This window comes from Labrus mixtus, chromosome 19, assembly GCF_963584025.1.
Source record: "Labrus mixtus chromosome 19, fLabMix1.1, whole genome shotgun sequence".
NCBI lineage: Eukaryota > Metazoa > Chordata > Actinopteri > Labriformes > Labridae > Labrus > Labrus mixtus.
In genome coordinates, this window is record NC_083630.1 from 16,890,838 (window position 1) to 16,908,195 (window position 17,358).

Consider the following 17,358-nt stretch of genomic DNA (forward strand, 5'->3'; position numbering starts at 1 on the left):
AATAAGTATGCACATCTTTTCCACAGTTCCTGCTTTCTGTAAGTAGCCTCCTGTCCTGTTATCTCTTTCTCAACGCCTTGTGTTGTTTGACTGTCCAAGTGAGCCGCGCATGCGCAACTTTGGTGCGTCACTCCTCCGACTTACCGTAGAAAGCGAACGTCTTCTGGATGAAATGTCATATGTCAAAGTGGTAACTATCCTCTATGAATGTCATATTTTATCACCTTAATAGAAAAATGTTTTTTTCGGCAGTAGCTGTAATCTTTAAATCATAGGCTTATTGTGTTAAGTATAAAATTAAGTCAAACTATGTTAAATTAAGACACAGCTAACCTTAGCATCGCGTTAGCAGCTGGTGCTAACAGGTCAATCGTTTGCTGTTTTTACCTCTTTATTTAAGCTATATTTTCGAATGAGTGTTTACTTTCTCTATTGGTTTGTTGTGCCTACATATTCCTTGTAATAGTTTGAAGTAACAGTGAGCGCTTTGATAGTTCGCTCACCCGTTAGTGTGTGTGTGTGTGTGTGTGTGTGTGTGTGTGTGTGTGTGTGTGTGTGTGTGTGTGTGTGTGTGTGTGTGTGTGTGTGTGTGTGTGTGTGTGTGTGTGTTCTGCCGGTGTGCCGCCAGGTGTCGCTGTTTTCCGCAGCCTCAGGTGTGACGGCTCTGCTGTGTGGCTCGACTCTAGCTGCTGCAGGAGAGGGAGAGAAGAGCTCAGCACCTGTCCTGAGCCTGGATGAGGTGGGTTATTTAACTTATTGAACAATTCAACATTATTTAAATATGAAATATGAAACATTATTTATTTCACAGAAAAGAGAGAATCATAGCACATGTTAAATTTACAAATTATCCCTGCACTCATGTTCACTTCATTTGGCTGTCTACTCGCCGTTATATTGTATAGTTTCTGCTTATAATATGTCTACACTCATGCACTTTAACTTATGTCAATACTGTCCATTTACGACTCTGTTTTTGCACATTTACACATTTATCTTTCATATTTAATCTTTCATTTTTAAGACTAGTAATGTTTAGTGAAATCCTGGTTGTATATATTCACATTCTTATTTTTTATATTTTTTAGTACTTATGTACTTTGTATTTAATATTATATTATGTTTAGATTTGCTAACATTGTGTTTTTTACTCATATTGTGTGTTTGGATAACCTGCTGCTGTAACGCCACAATTTCCCAGTTTGGGATCAATAAAGTAATTATATTATATTCTATTCATAAAGTCCACTATAGAGAGCACACCAATGGGCTGTTTTTAAGAGTTACAGACACTTGTAGTTATGTTCAGAGCAAAGTATTACCAGAAAGTTTACAAAAGATGTTTGTTTTTAACTCAGAAGATGAAGAGCGTAGAAGAACATTTCATTTTAAGCATCAGTTTGCGAGGACAACTTTAAAACAGAAGTGTATTTCTGTCATTGGAATTAAATTGTGGAATTCTTTAAATAATGACTTGAAGGGCTGTGTTCAGATATTTCAGTTTAAGAAAATGTACAAGAACAAAGTTATCAGACGGTATGAAAGTGTTCTGTGTGTGTTGTCCTTCTACTTTCTGAGGAAGTAAAGACTGAATTGTCAGATTTGTTTTATGTTGGCGTGATATTCATTCATTGACTGTAATTGGACAGAACCATCCAGATATTTCTTGTTTGCTTTTTGAGTAAGGGGAAGGCAAAACAAGATTTATTCTTCTCCCTGCTCCTTTCCGTACATGGGATAAAGTGTGAATTGTTTTTTTTCTTTGTCCTTTTCTGTTGTGTGTTTTGACATGTACGGAACAAATAAAAAAAAAATGAAATGAAAAAATGAAATATGAAACATAGAGTAACTTAGGTATTTAAACATCTGTGTTTGTGATTCCAGCTGCCGTCGTTATACACCAGCCCTGAAGTAGAGGCTAAGTACGCGGAGCCTGATGCGGGACAGTTGCAGGAGAGTGTCTCATCACTGAGGAAATGGGCAGAACCGTACACCGACCAGTGTCAGGTGTGTTCATAACTGATGTCTCCTGTCTCATCAGTTATGAACTGATGAGACATTTAGCCATCCACATAAGCCATGCTCGTTGTTCTTTTACATTACTTTGCATTTATTATGACCTAAAGAATGAGCCTGTATTCTGATGTAAATTAGTGCAACTTAACCTTGATGTTACAGTTCGTTCAACATCAGCCGGGTTCATTGTTGGTTTAGTTCTCCTTCCCTCTTCCTTTAGATCATAATTTAAAAAAAAAAAAAAGTCTAGATAACCTTCAACAATATATCAGCTCTTCCTGTACAAGAGATACTATAACTATTATCGTTCTTTAATGTGATTGAACTCATTTTTGGGTGATAAGATAAAATGCTGTATAGATAAACTTACTTGTACTTTTTATTTTCTATGCAGCAAACAGGACAAGCTGCAATGGAGAAAGTCGATGTAAGTGATGTGTAAACATACTGATATAATATGAAGTCTGTTGGTAAACAGGGTAACAATGTTCTGTTGTCTAGTAACCACAACTTTCTTCAGCGAGTGGATAACTACAGTTTTTAGATCAGTCAGAATACACCTTTTGTTTTGCTGCTGCAAAGTACAGGTTATGAGTGTCTTTGCAAAAACAAAAATGTGAAATTGTCAGCAATCTATTGTGTGAAAATCTGGTAATTATTGGTTTGCAAGGCAGCTAAGAAAACATGTCTTTTCCACTGACTTCTCCTCTGTCTCTCTTCCTCTGTGTTTGCTGATTATCTTTGAACCTCAGCGAGTGTACAGGACTGTGGAGCCCACAATCACCACGTCCATCACAACAGTCACAGGTGAGCAAACACAGCATGAGCTGTAGGTATAATCATGAGAGCGTGCTGAGTTAATGTTACGTGTGCATCTGAATGTTTCCAGGGCCACTATTTCAGAAAGTCAATGAAAATGATAGAATTCATTCAAACTCGCTCATTTGACTGTAGCAGCCGTTTTCTCTCACACCGCTTCTCTCTCTTTTGCTGCTGCAGCAGTGTTTCTAGTTTGAGAGGGGTAAAGTATGAGGACCTCTTTTTTTTTGTCCAGAGTTGCCATGGAAAGGACAGTGGATATTGTCAGAAATCGGGGAGACAGTGGGGAAAGACATGCAGGAAAGGAGCCACGTAGATATGTGGGCTTTTCATAGTTGTTGTGCATACGCTAAACATACTCAGTTGATTCAACGAACTCCCATCTGAGCTTAAATCGACTTGGAGGGTGGGGTTGTGCTCAGAGTTCCTGAGCCTGCTCCTGAAATAGTGCCCTGTGGTTTATATTGGTGTGAGATCCTTTGTGTTTATGTCAGTCTCTGCTGATAGATTTCCTCTTTTAAAAAAAGGACAATGAGTCACTTTATTTATGTAGCTCTTATAACAGCAGCAGGAGTTATTCCAAAGTGTTTAAAATGAATGCAGATGGGTAACAAACTGTCTCATTACATACCTTTTATTATAAAAACATTTACTGTGACTATTACTTTCCATTTTCCCCACCTTTTTGTTTTTGCAGATGTGTACCAGTTCCTCAGTGACCCTCCTCCTGATCTTTACCCCAGTGTAGCTGTGGTAGGCTTCTCTGGCTTCCTGGGACTCTATTTGGCCAAAGGTAATCTGCACACGCATGAACTCAAACATAAACACACACACTGACCTGCATACCTTCATAGAGACATTTCAGGTCAAAGGCAGGTGGATGATAAGAAGAGAGCGGTACGACAATATGTTCCTCTCTCACACCACCTTAAAAGATATTTACAGGAAGAAGTCAGTTGTTGAGAGAAAGAGATTAAACCCTTGAATCAGTTTGACTTCAACTTTCTTTGGGTAAAATTATCATCAAATACATTTCCTGTTGGCATCTTTCAAGCCTCCAATTTATGGAAACTGTAGTTCCAAAATTGTTTAATTTGCTCTTAAAAAGTAATGAAGAAAAGTTATCTTTTGATCATAAGGAGTCATGATTTTCTGTTTTCTTCAACCCATGAAGATGGTTGTGTGTTTTCTTCCAGCAGCTCCTTAGATTTCAGCTTGTTTCTCCTCTTTCTCTCTCTCAGGCTCTAAGGTGAAGCGGTTGGTGTTTCCTGTGGGCCTGATGGCTCTGAGTGCCTCCATGTTTTACCCTCAACAAGCTGCGTCCTTATTTAAGGTGAGTTCTCTGAAATAAAGTCTAAACATTCCACTTACACTAGGCAATCTGTACTATGCCCTTGCACGCTTGACCCTAAAGTCCATTTAGTTTGACCAGTGTGAGTGCACCGTACCGTGCTCAAGCATGGTACACTTCCTTGGCCTTGGCACGGTTGGAAGAGTTGCACCACCACAGTTGCACAACTTGGACATGATGAAATGTAGCATAACTGAAAAATGTCGCCTTGCACAAACAAGAAAGCCAGCAGTGTTAGTTCTGAACAAAATGATTCTGAAAAGCCACAAAGTCAATAAAGTGGCAGAAGTGTTCTCTGACGTGTTCTTCATTGTGGTGACTCTGAGACGGTGCTACTTAAACAAAGTGTTGTATTATGATGCATGAACAAGAGGCCTGGAGCAGTGTGAGTGCAGGCCAGCGGGGGACTGGGGAGGGAGGCAATCTTGCTTCAACTGGACTAAATCAAGTCTCTAACCAACGATCATCATGGTGAACGTGAACATGAGCTTTTGGCTGGAACGGGCATCTTAGCACACTGTAGTGAGAGAGAATGATATTACAGTGTCACAGGCTGCGAAAAAAATGATCTAAGTTGCTTGATTTTCAAAAGCTAAAAGTCTGGTTTACTCGACGTTTAAAACATTTTTACTGACTGATGTTTAGTTTGTCATTTGCCAACATTTTGTATAACTATTGACACTTTGTAACTTGAGTATTTCACGTCATTCTATTTTTTTCCATATGAAAAGGTTTCAGTGAAGAAAAGACGGTTTTCACCCCAAGAAACTGCAACAGTGCTCAGGCCCTTTAAGTTGACTCGTTAACAACTCATCAGTGGTTTTAACAGCAGAGAGAGCAGATGTTTCACTCTGATGTCACCTCTTTATTTAATGCTCCTCCCTGCACAACAAGAAACTCAGGAAACTGCAGTCAAAGCAGGATCATTGTCATAGGCCTGCTTTCCTTTATTTTATGGTGAAATTAATTTGTTTTCCATATTTTTTTCAAATCAAACTACTTTATTTCTCCCTCTAGACGCCGTCAGTTTGAAACAGCTTGTACATAAAAGATGATCATAAATCATAAAAATATGATGTTAAGATGACTAAAGAATGAACAAACTGGATAAATAATTTGAAGGATCACGCTTAATAAAAAGATTAAAAGCTTCTAAAGGAAAACTAAACCGGAGGAGCATCTAATTATCTCATCACAGAAGGGATGAAGGGTTTAGACTAGCGATTAGATTTACAGGATGTAAACCATGAAAATTCACGTAAAAGAAGATGACCAGAAGAAGCAGAAATACCTGCAGATTTGAACGATCTGCTGCGGGCGAAGAAATTACTACATGTCTTTGTTTCACACTTGTTTTAACAACATCAGTCTGGCTGTTTTTACTGTGAGGGTGCGAAAGCTGCAGGAACCAGAGAGTTCATTCTCAGAGAGTTTATTCAACAGGAAAGTGGAAAATCACACCCTGACCCCGTTGACTTAGTGTGTGACATCACGTAGATTAAAACTTTCCAGTCAGCTCTCATGTATTAGGGAGTGTCGTATCAGGCTTTTTGATCTGCGACTCGTTTCCCTTGAGGAAAGGGTCGTGCTTTTCCTGAAGGAAGTCCTGGCTGTGAATTTTGTTTCTAATTTCCACTGAAACTTAACACACTCCACCAAGAAAGCCCAAACATAGAGAAACAGAAAGACACTCAAACAGTTTTCACACATGCACAAAACTCCAAAAGTTAGCAGAAAGTTTAGGTTTAGGAATGTATGAACTCGAAAAGCAACACTTTTCCTGCCAAGCATCTTGTAAAGTGTCCTCAAGAGATGGGCGGTGAGCTGATCGTGTGAACGCAGCAGGAAACATTCAGGAAAATTGACCTCAAGTGAAAGAATTGAGTGATGATGTCATTCCCAGTTAAGCAGCGTTGTTCCATAGTTGTGTTCGTCTTGCAGAAACATTCTTTTTAGAGGTGGAGCAAATATCAGCAATATCTCCTCAGCCTGCCTCGTGACATACAAGCTGGTGAATGTCATTATTTACTGTAGAAAAGACGGCTTCAAACAGATTTTCCTATCAGTTTGACTCTCCACACACTTCATGACTCCTCACAGTGGTTCTTATGACATCAGTGAGGGTAATGTGAACGAGTTAATTGGTCAGAGGAGAAGTTGACAGATCTTTACCATTTAAGCTCAGTGTCGTATTCTTATTATCAGATATCGTTATGTGTCACGATATGATTGTTTTGCAATGAATTAATAATTTCAGAATCGCTGTATCTGGATTTTCAATGGCATGGGCCATGTATCACATATTGTATTGTGGGTTTCCCTGTAATTTCAACCCCTAATCCTCCTTTTGTAGTGATTATAAATACGATAAAGTCACCATTGCAGAAGATTCCCCCGCCTCCTTCTGCACGCCCTACCCACACATGATAATCTCTCGCTGAGCGGTGCATATGTGAAAGGAAAGTTTCTGAAAAATGAGGGCCTGAATGTCCTTAAAATTATCTCGATAATGAGAGGAGAGCATGTGAGAAACGGGCTAATCAGAGACGCACCCAGACTGATCACACTTGAGCTCACAGCACATTCAGAGATCAGACGGTTGAGCAGGGCGGGGCGCCACATCAAAACACATGCTGAGGAGATAATGGGAGACGTAGAGCTTCTTATTTGCAATTCAAAGCATTTCTATGAGCTGCTAACTGATGTGGTATGGATGTTTGTGCTCGACTGAAGTGTTTCTTTTGTTTCGTTCAGCTGAGTCGGGATTCGGCGTACAGCTGGGCTCAGCAGGGCCGAGCGAGCGTAGAGACTCTTTGGAAAGATCCACCTTTTGGGAAGAAGAAGGTGATGTTTCTGCTCACAGCTTCTTACTTTCTACACTTACATGACATGACTTTAATGTAGAATATTTTTTTAATTATGGATATACAAACACATTTCAAAATAGTTGGGATGTTGTTTCAAATGTAAATGGAAACAAAATGTAATGATTTTTAAAACATCAGAACCCCGAGTCAACTTCATAATGTCACAAAAACATCATCAAATGATGAAACTAAAAAAAAAATTGGAAAATGATATTCCCATTTCTAATTTTATTAATGCAACACCCGGGAAATTTCTCACCCTCAACATTTGATAAGTTTTCTTTCTGCTATTTGAGTTGAATATGGGGTTATAGCTGACAAAACGTCCCATCTTTTTAGGAAATGGGGTTGTTATCTCTGTGTGAATCTAACGTTAATAGTTTTGTTAATGTGCTGTTTGTCTTTTTTCTTTTAGAAGAAAGAGCGATCAGAGAGCAACGACACGAGCAGCTGAGAAGACAAGAACGCACACGGAGACGTTCACCTTCCAGTGACACACACTCACACCTGTACAGGAAGGGTTTCATTTACAAGTATCCACAAAACAGGACTTTAAAAGTCATATATCCCAGAAACACAATGATCTACGTGTATTGAATGTTTTTGAAAATCCTTCTTTCTCCTTCTGAGTCATTCCTCAATACCACCGCCTGTTCCCTGTAACAGGTTTAGTTATTTTCTAGTCCGTGTTCCAGTGAGACAGCTTTCTGAATCTGCTTCTTTAAACAGTCCTCAGCTCTGCTCCTTCTCTGTAATCACTAACTTCCTCCTTTGTTTACCTCAGCTCTCTTGATTCTGATTGGCTAAAAAAGTCAAGTTTTGGTGGTGTTAGCATCAAAACATCCATATCATCAAACCTGCCAACGGCAAATCCTGTTGCTTTATTTTGAAAAGCTGCACAACATAATCCCGAGGACTGCCACAGAGACACGTGGAACATTAAAACCATCCAGTGAGTGAGTGAGAGCTGAATTAAGTGAATCAGCAGAAATGCTTCACACTTCTCTTGTGTGATAGAATAAACTTAACGTTTCTAGATTTCAGATTGTTTAAAGCACTTAGAGTTATCACCTTGGACTCTGATGAACTGGGATGGACTTTTTGAATCATTTTCTGACTTGTTATGGACCAAACAGTAAATAGACCACGAGTTAAAACAGTTTTTATTTTATTATTTGAAGCTTGAATTGTAATATAGAACAGGGATAAAATGTGATAATTTAAGGCATCTAAGAGTTAATTTATTGTTTAGATTTGTCGAATATTTTTGTCTGCATAATATACAGATTTTACTTTTCCTCTAAGCCTTTTCTTTTTAAATGAAGTGCCATTTTTATCAGCAAAATAACCCGACACCAAGACAGCTGCCGCAAGATAATGTGTCTGCTTCTGTCTCTTATCTTCGTGTGTTGTTTCCAAGTGCAGCTTCCAACAGGATATATTATCTCAATGAAGATAATTTGGTATTTATTTCAAACTGACCTACATTTATTTGTTTACCAACGTTATATGTTCACGCTGCAGTGTGATGCTAATCATCTTACTATGCTGCAATGAAGGTCCAGGTTCTGTGTGTGCTCCAGATTGATGTACTTATTAATGAGAATGTGTAAACTGTCTAATAATGCACTATTAAGTTTGATCTTGATGTTATTAAACCTGACATCTGAGTGAGAGGACGCCTTTCTGCATCACTTATTCAACAAAAAAACACACCAACACACACTTGTGATTATTCATACTACAGAGGATGATGATCCTGTTCATTCTGAGGGACAGTTATTGTAACAGAGAAAGTAATATTGTACAGAAGCCCTAAGGAGACATACATCCAGACATTTTATTTTCACCATTTCCCTGTTATAACATGTAATTCCTGTTGTTTTCTCGTATCTCCAGAGTGGCATAAGCACAAAACAAATACAGGAATAAGTTTAACTTCATTCGTGTGGTAAGGTCAATGGCAGCATAGTATGTTAGTAGTATGTATGTCCTGCAATAATTTCAAAGACTACTGAGGGCTTGTTTTGTGCTTCAGATCGTCTGAGTTTGGGGTGCAGCTGTGAGTCTGCCGCTCTCATTTCATTGTCAGAGTCCAGCTTTGATCTGAATAAAGTGTCGATTGAGGCGACTGCAGGAATAACCTCTCTCACAGCGGTAGGAATGTGTCTCTCTTCATTACCCACTGTTGTACAGGAGGAGCCGAGTGAGTGCTGTGACTCTCATGTTTTCTGTTTGGATAGTTGTCATGTCTGGTGTTGATTCAGTGATAGCCTTACGTTTCCCTGGAAGTCCTCTCAAAATATTTTGTCATACTTTGCTGGCAGTGCAAAATTGTGTGCGTTGTTGTTGTGTAGCCAACCCTAACCTGTAGTCCTGGTTTCTAGTAAAATACACCTGTGCACACACATTCTCCTGAAGGACTTTAAGACGCTTGAAGAAAGAGATCGCAATCTAAAATAAACCTGAGTAAATAAAACTACTTAGATAGCTATTCTTTTAAAGCCAGGATGGACTTAAGAAACCTTAAAAAACTACATTGAAAATGTCTGTATTTTTTCTCTCAGTTCTGTCAGCAGCTGTTTGTTGTTTGATCTGAGGCGACAGGAAACCGTTCAGACTGATTGTGTTGAGTTCATTGACCTGTTGTTGTGGTGCAGAGCACTTCCTCATTATACACCATGCAAAGGTGAACTTTAATGCAGCTGAAGTTTTGTCTTTGTACTTAAAATACCTGCTTAATCTAATTTCCTGTTTTCCTTTTTCTTGCGTGTAGTTTGTTTGAGTTTTCCTCCGACTGCTGATGTAACATTTGTGCAGACAGACGTGATGTAACTCTGACCTGATGTATCACTTTGATACGGAGTCATAAGAGTGCCGTAAAAATATAAACACTGTCAAAGAAAGAGCAGTAAATGTGGAAATAAAAGGAAGAACTAACAAAGAAAAGCAAAGTATACCGAATAATGAGATATATCAGTAAAGTAAGACGTAAAATAAGAAGGTAAATAAGTAACTTTTTTTTTTTTTAACAGTTGAAACAAGTCAATAAAAATGTGCAAATAGAATAAATCACTCATAAATAATTCAGTCCTGCTGCAGATTGTGGGCACTTTTCTCAGTTATAAACAAATAAAATGTAAAGCAGGAGACAATAGGTTTAATGAACCTGTTTATTACATTTGTGACAGTATTGTCACAGTCCAACATCGTGAGCGTTTCTGTTCCTTTTTTAGTTTCACTTGACTCAATCGGAAAAGCTGCTGCAAAAGCGTCTGAAGATTTTTACAGCTTAGAGACGAGCCACATGTGAAGGACACACGATGCTGTTTGGCATTGAAGACATGCAGAAGTCCTTCAACACAGTGCATTTTATCCATTATGTTCGATCAATAAATTCAAAATCAATCAGCTATTCCAGCTACTTTGAAATAGCAACCAACTGAAAGCTCTTATAGTTACATTAGTCCCTCTCAGCTGGATCGTTTTTTTTCTTTTTCAAATTTATTGTCGGGCTTTTTGCCTCTATTCGATAGGACAGTGGATAGAGGCTAGATTATAACGCAGGCAGCACACTTGGAGCACTTTAGCCTCCATACATGGGGAGTGACCTAACTGCTAGGCCATCTGCGCCCCAGCTGGATCAGTTTGTTGATATTGCTGCAGATTGAAATTGTATGAAGGCCCTACCACATGTTCCAGCTGCCTTCTACTCTTTCGAAAAAATAAAAACATTCCTAGAAACCAAAGACTTCGTGAAGCCTCTATGACGCCTTAACAAAACCTTTACACAGCCTTAAAGAAGCCTGAATGAGGACTTTATAAAGCCTTTCATCAGTGAAGAGCATGAAAGTCTTCTTGTGTTTTAACCCACAAGAGGAGTTCAATGTCTCTGTGGCGGTCAGAGGTTAACTTTAGGACTGTTTGACATAAGAGATATGATTTGCTCCACACTCGTCTCCAGACGTAATACAGCTGTGACATGTGATCCCTATAAGAGTTTTCTTTAAGTGTTAAACTCTTTGTCTGGTTAAACATTCACAAGGCGGCGTTGTGAAAACATCTCATGGAGGTCAGAGAGGGAACTTCCCGAACAGAAAAGGTCAAATCTAAATGGTACAGAAATATAAACACATGGGTTCTAATTCAGTATTTGTCCTCAAACCACAAAGAGTGAGACAGAGCGGTGCTGGGGGTATAAAGGGGAAATTCAAATTTCAAAGAATAAAAAGCTGTATTTTATCAGGAAAAACATCCTTGTTTTGTTTTTTTCATTCCTTTGTTTAAATGACTACATTGCTGTAAGTACAATGATTAGCATAAGCATTGTGATGCTAAAGTGACATTTGTATTGCCGACATGTAGCACTTCTATCTAAACCCGCTTTTCATTTGGAGACATTACACAGACCTAGCACAGGACCTGTCAAATGAATTGAGCAGGAACAGTGTGCAAAGTTTGACAAACATAATTCCAATAAAGGCGCGTTGAGTTACAGTGTTTACCTCCAGTGAAAGGACGAGACAACGTTGTGTGATAAGTAGTTTTATTACTGCACACTTAAGTCACATAAAACTTTTGCTTCACTTCTATAGCACTATAATAAACTGATTAATACATTTAAATTCACAAAAAAATTAAGTGTTTCTAAGCAACATATCATTAATATATGAAAGCATTCTTAGGTTGTGAACTTATATATTATATAATGAAAAATTGCCCTTTTTAAAAAGCTGAACTTCTTATCTGAACTGGGAGAAGAATCAGACAAAGAGGTTCAACTCCCTGCTCCGACTCTTGTGGTCCCTCCTCCTCTGTTCTTCACCGGGCCTCCATTACTCCTCTGCCGGAGTGGCCATCTTGACGAGGCTGTTCTTGTCGAACCTGAAGAGCCTCCAGCCCTCCTCCTGAGAGAGATCCTCAGCGCCGCGTCGCTTATAGAACTGAACAGACGGCTCGTTGTTCTCCGCGACCACAAACATCATGCCTGTGCAGCGTGTCTTCATTGCCAGCTGGAAGATGAGAGAAGTGCAGGGAGAGAGTTTAGATATGGAGGTCAAAATGACAGGAAGGGACATCTCAGTTGAAGCAGCAGAGAACACTTGCACTGACTTTTAGTCCCTAGCAGTCTGTTTTCAAAAGTAGAGTGTTGCTCAACCTTTGCTGAATATGTACACATCGTTGAAAATAATGAACACAAAATCTACTAGAGGTGTAGAGTGTAGAAGGGATGCATTAAAACTGATTCATCAATGTTCTACTCTTATCAAGTTTGATCACAGTTCAAATGTGGAAAGGACAATTGACCCAAAATCCATTTTAAAATTCAAAACCCTGGAGCAGCATCAAGCTGCCACAGTAAAGCAAACTACTCAACTCGAACAAAGTAATTTTCAAATACATTAATTTCTCCATTGCAGAAAGTCCATACAACCAGCATCTCAAAGTGTCTGACAAAAGATAACTTAATCGTCTTTAAGCTTTTAACCAGGCGCAGATTTTACAGACATTATACCTACATTTCCTAGTTGGTTCTCATTTCTTAACCTTCCCTCATCACATTTTTTGTCTAATATTCACTTGAAGGCAGTGGTGTAGTGGTGTCTGAAGAAGTGGGTAATGTCTACTCTTTCATTTTCTCAAAAACATTTTTTAAGTGGCTGGTCCAGCAGAGGATAAATCTGTTACAAACAGTTTCATATATAAGACTACTTGCATATTTAATTCACTTAAAAAAGGGACTTCCACTGCTCGACTTTAGCGAGTAGGGATTTTTATAAAATTAACATAATTGTGAATCAGAGGAACATTTACTACCGACTCTGCGCTCTGCTGGGCGCTTAGCTTCAGTAAAAAATACTCACATTACTGAGGTGCCTCAGGAGCCCCGAACCGATGCCGAGCCCTGAAAAGAGAACAGAGAGAAAGAAAAACAGACATCTCATTAATACAGAATCAACAGCTGATAAAAACAATTCAACTTGCTCTGGGTCTGATTTTTATTTACCTCTGTACTCCTGCATCACGTAGAATTCCTCTAGGTAGAGCTGTTTTCCGACCCAGGGGTCATACGTGAAGTAGTACATGGCGAATCCCACCACCTTCAGGCCTGGAGAGATGAGATTAGTCATTAGTCAGATTAGAGTCTTTATAACTCACTAAATAAAAATCTATACACGTGTTACGCTAATAATTTGGTATGTTGAGGACCAGTATGTCCCATTGCCACGTTTAATTTCCAGCTCTGTTTCCATCAGTGTTATTCTAAATGGAGCAGTGGTCTCACGGCAAACTGTAGCCTTCATTAGATTCTATTTCAATCTGGACAGAGGGTTTGCAAGGGCAATGGGATTTTCAAATGGACTCAAAAGCTGTGTACTGTTGCTGCTATATCAGGCAGGATGTACATGTTCGATGTGAATCAGAGCTGTTGACACAGAGGCTGAACACCTGCAGTGAAGCAGCTGCAGCAAGGCCTCTGGCTCAATTACAGGAAGCTCAACTATAAGAACCTTTAGGTAAACACTGTCAGTATTAACAGATGGCTGAAGCGTGAATCATACATGTAAAGCTGAGCATAATCAATGTTTAAATAAAACTGTAGAGTTCTGTAACCAGCCAAACAGAAAACAAGCAAGTCAGAAAACAACACATTTCTAACATGTAATTTGTGTCAATTATCCGGTAACCACTTTATATCTGTTTGAACTGGCTAAACCGGTTTGTATCATGCGATCCTGATCACGTTGCTGTGGGAGGAATTAGTGGCTTAGAGCTGAGGGTAAAGAGGAAGACAGATGGTTCATACCGTCACTGCTGTCCTCTCCTTGGACTTCAGTGATGATGCAGTGGTAAAACTGAGTTTCACCAAATCCATCTTCAAGGAGGTCTGCGAGGAAATACATTTTATTTAGATACACATAGTAGTAATTTGTAAGTTATAGATACATTTACAGGTCATTAAAGGCTCACCTTTTTCAGTCAGTGTCACCTGATGCTCCATCTCCTCGTATTTTGCAAGTTCCTGGAACAAGACAGAAGAAAATGTCAATGTGACTATGATGTAAAAAACATCCAATCCATATTTTTAAATTGTTGGAATTGTTAATCTAAGCTAACATTTTTGATCATAAAATTTAGATAACCAGGTCAAAAATGCACACATGACCATCTGTTCTGTTTCAACCTCCTTTAGATTTTATCGTCAATCATTTAATGTTTACTGAAGCAGTGAAACATGCCACTAAACCACGTTTTTAAATCCTTTAAAACGTTTTGTTATCTGACACAGCATAATCACAATAGTACTTCTATCTCTCGGCAAACTTCATATACTATAGGGTCTTTGTAACAGAAGTGAATAACACAATCTTAACCATTCAATGTGAGCTTTTCTTAGACAGTTGTCCATGTGTTTGATGGACTAAATGAGTGATTTGAAAGCATCATAAAAACATTTTTCCTGTTAATTGGTGGTGTTGTTTAGGTCAGGTCGGCATCACCAGGGTCAGTCTGGGTGAGAACATAAGCTGAACGTTAAGACTGTCCATATATGGAAAAAGGAAGTGAGTCGTATGCCCGTAAACAAAGACCGACGACAGTAACCTCACACTCGGACATCCCCCAGAAATGTTCCCCAAGGCCAATTTGACACCATTACACGTAGGCTAGTCTAACCAATGCCGGCTCATCACCGGCTAAGTGAACGTTATTACTGACCCAACGTCGTTACGAGATAGTTCAGGCCTACCTTCACCAGTCGTAATATATCCGGCACGTCTTTGGGTTCAGCTTTTCGTAATTTATACTCCATTTTCTTCTTTTACTCTTTTTTCCTCTCGTTAGAAGTCCTCTGTATGTGAAGTGAAAGATTAATTGTTTCTTCATTCGCTTCAGAGTGGCTTTTCCCCCACAGTGAGCCTCAGATCCGGTCGCGTTTGTCGAGTCAGGAACATCCAGTAGATATCACCCTCGGCTGGGTCGCTGCCGTTCAACTGTGAGCTCCTTTGTTTACATCGCTGCATATATAGCCGGCTCGCGCTGGAACGCGATTGGCCGGTCCGCACAGTTCTCAGGTTTCTGACGAATCAGCGACGACCTCGGGCAATGTTTTATCCAATTAGGAAAGAAGGTATTGCTCACGTAAGAGTCTGTTTTCATTTTGTCACAGGATTTTTGTTTTTGCTGGTGAAGGTAAAAACTTCCCAGAGTATGATGTACTTTAAGTTAAAGTAGAGATTTAAAAATGTAAAATCTTATATATTATTTTTAATTTAATTAAAATATCCTCAAGAATGTAAACCGGTGAAAACAAATGTTGTGTAAAGGGATATGTGTTGAAAGGACAAGACATATTACTCATTGTTTTTAAGGTGTGTTAAACCAAAATATTACGCTGTTGATTTCACAACCTTTCATCAGGAAGACAAGTGTAATTTTCCACCCCTCACAGACATCAAGGTTAGGTAAGAAAACTCGGAAGTATCATCACAACCCCAGTCAAAGCTGGTAAATACATTTAACCCTTGACTTACATTGGTGCATTGATGTGAGTAGACATGTTAGTTTCAAGTTTGAAATGCAAATTGATTCTGGTAAGTAAAAATATACTGTTTTCTGCACTCGCCATAAAGGAAACAATAAAACCACAACTGCACTCATGTGTTTCCTCAACACATCCTGTTGGAAACCGCACATGTACAATCTTGTTGAGTCTTATTTCTGTGTTCTTTATGAATGTCTTTATTTGTTAGGTTGTGTTTTGGACTGTCCCTCCTATACCTGTTTTGTGTGTGATTTTGTCTACTGTTCCTTATATCATGCAGTTTGTACTTATGGTCCCTATGTTATATATTTTATGTTTTTTATACTTTACACTGAACAGGATATACTTATTATTTTTCTACAGTGTGTATAGCATTTTATAATTTATTTATGTAATTTGTGTTATTAGGTGTGTTACTTAACTGTCCATAATCTTTTTTATGGACTCACCATGATGGCTGTGACACAATCCATGTGGCTTTAAAGGCCACTATGTTTATGGGCAAGTCATTGATCTCCTGGATCGTTGGGAAAGGCCTGCTGCTACATCTGCTGAAACTTTGTGCTGGCACAGTTTCAGCAGATGGCTGTTCATCATTAGTCTGGTTTTGCTCAAGATTTCTACCTCTTAACAAGGAAGTTTTTTCTTGTCATGGTGACTTTGCTAAATGTTGCTTAGTGCTGTGCTCATGCGGTATTAATGTTGTTGTTTTTTGTAATATAACAATGAGTAAGGTATTTTACTTGCTCTTTTGTAATATTAAATAACAAAGAGTAAGGTATTTTACTTGCTCTTTTGTAATATTAAATAACAAAGAGTAAGGTATTTTACTTGCTCTTTTGTAATATTAAATAACAAAGAGTAAGGTATTTTACCTGCTTTTACCTGCTCTGATGAATGAGTATATATGTTAATGTAATGAAGTGCTTGAGTGGTATTTGAATCCAGGTAACTGAAAAGGGGTTTCTTATTAGTGACTGATAGCAGATAGTATCACATTAATATTTTTTTATCAAACCAGAGCAAACAGTTTTAAGTGGCTTTAACATCAAACAGTTATTTTCTCATTTAGATCTGTACTTATACTTCATAATACCTTATTAAGTTTGTGCATAAATCCTACATATGTAGGAACCTTTGGAGATTTGCCTTACATATCACCCATTGATTTGCTGCAAAATGACAGAAAAACTGAAATAAACCTTTTGTTTTTTTTAAGCATGTGGCACTCCTCACTGAACCACAAACATGTTCAACCCAAATTCAGCAATTCTACAATTCACTCAACAGACGCTTTTATCCAAAGCGATGTACATCAGAGTGAAGAAAACAACACAAGCAAGGATCTAGAAAAGAGGAAACAATGATGCAAACGATCAGCTGTGAATCTGATTGGACACACAGGTGCTGACAGGCATTGCACAGAGGCAAAGCACAACATTGACGGCTCTTCTTGAGAGCTCTAATCAGCATAGAACCATCTTAAAATTGTCCACGTCGTCATTACTATAATCATCATCATCATCAAAACCATCGTCACCATCATCATTAAGGTCATAGGTATTCATGAAAGAGCTGGGTCTTTAGCTTTTTCTTAAAGGTGCAAAGGGACTCTGCAGATCGAATGGAGTTTGGATATTTGTTCCACCATCGGGGGGCGACAGAGGAGAAGAGTCTAGTCAGGTGTTAGGACCCTGTTGTGAAGGTTGGATCAGACGCCTTTCATTCGCAGAGCTTAGAGGGCGGGAGGGAGTGTAGAC

At 38.7% G+C, this 17,358-nt stretch overlaps 2 protein-coding genes and 1 long non-coding RNA gene across 3 annotated transcripts; 1 reads left to right on the top strand and 2 right to left on the bottom strand.

Annotated features, from left to right (window-relative positions):
• The first annotated feature begins 82 nt into the window (after positions 1-82).
• apoob (apolipoprotein O, b) lies at positions 83-8,472 on the top strand. The gene is made up of 9 exons (XM_061064335.1): positions 83-190; positions 629-739; positions 1,885-2,007; positions 2,411-2,443; positions 2,769-2,823; positions 3,533-3,628; positions 4,077-4,168; positions 6,941-7,030; positions 7,469-8,472. The coding sequence occupies exons 1-9, from the start codon at positions 110-112 to the stop codon at positions 7,505-7,507; spliced, it is 720 nt and encodes a 239-aa protein (XP_060920318.1). The 5' UTR covers positions 83-109; the 3' UTR covers positions 7,508-8,472.
• LOC132994155 (uncharacterized) lies at positions 8,294-8,867 on the bottom strand. The gene is made up of 2 exons (XR_009676625.1): positions 8,540-8,867; positions 8,294-8,436 (listed from the first exon to the last, which is right to left on the bottom strand). It is a non-coding gene; the product is annotated as an uncharacterized LOC132994155 (long non-coding RNA).
• Positions 8,868-11,582: 2,715 nt separating this feature from the next.
• On the bottom strand, positions 11,583-15,060 carry LOC132994028 (diamine acetyltransferase 1-like). The gene is made up of 6 exons (XM_061064099.1): positions 14,804-15,060; positions 14,026-14,077; positions 13,862-13,942; positions 13,061-13,162; positions 12,918-12,958; positions 11,583-12,065 (listed from the first exon to the last, which is right to left on the bottom strand). Exons 1-6 carry the CDS (start codon positions 14,864-14,866, stop codon positions 11,889-11,891), a joined length of 516 nt encoding a protein of 171 aa, XP_060920082.1. The 5' UTR covers positions 14,867-15,060; the 3' UTR covers positions 11,583-11,888.
• Between the last annotated feature and the right edge of the window lie 2,298 nt (positions 15,061-17,358).

Coding starts and splice junctions, on each gene's coding strand:
- apoob (XM_061064335.1), top strand. CDS start 110: ATGCGCAACTTTGGTGCGTCACTCCTCCGACTTACCGTAGAAAGCGAA. Junction 2,444..2,768: donor CTGCAATGGAGAAAGTCGAT/GTAAGTGATGTG, acceptor TTTGAACCTCAG/CGAGTGTACAGGACTGTGGA. Junction 4,169..6,940: donor AAGCTGCGTCCTTATTTAAG/GTGAGTTCTCTG, acceptor TGTTTCGTTCAG/CTGAGTCGGGATTCGGCGTA.
- LOC132994028 (XM_061064099.1), bottom strand. CDS start 14,866: ATGGAGTATAAATTACGAAAAGCTGAACCCAAAGACGTGCCGGATATA. Junction 13,943..14,025: donor GGTGACACTGACTGAAAAAG/GTGAGCCTTTAA, acceptor ATTTCCTCGCAG/ACCTCCTTGAAGATGGATTT. Junction 12,959..13,060: donor CGTGATGCAGGAGTACAGAG/GTAAATAAAAAT, acceptor TTCTCTTTTCAG/GGCTCGGCATCGGTTCGGGG.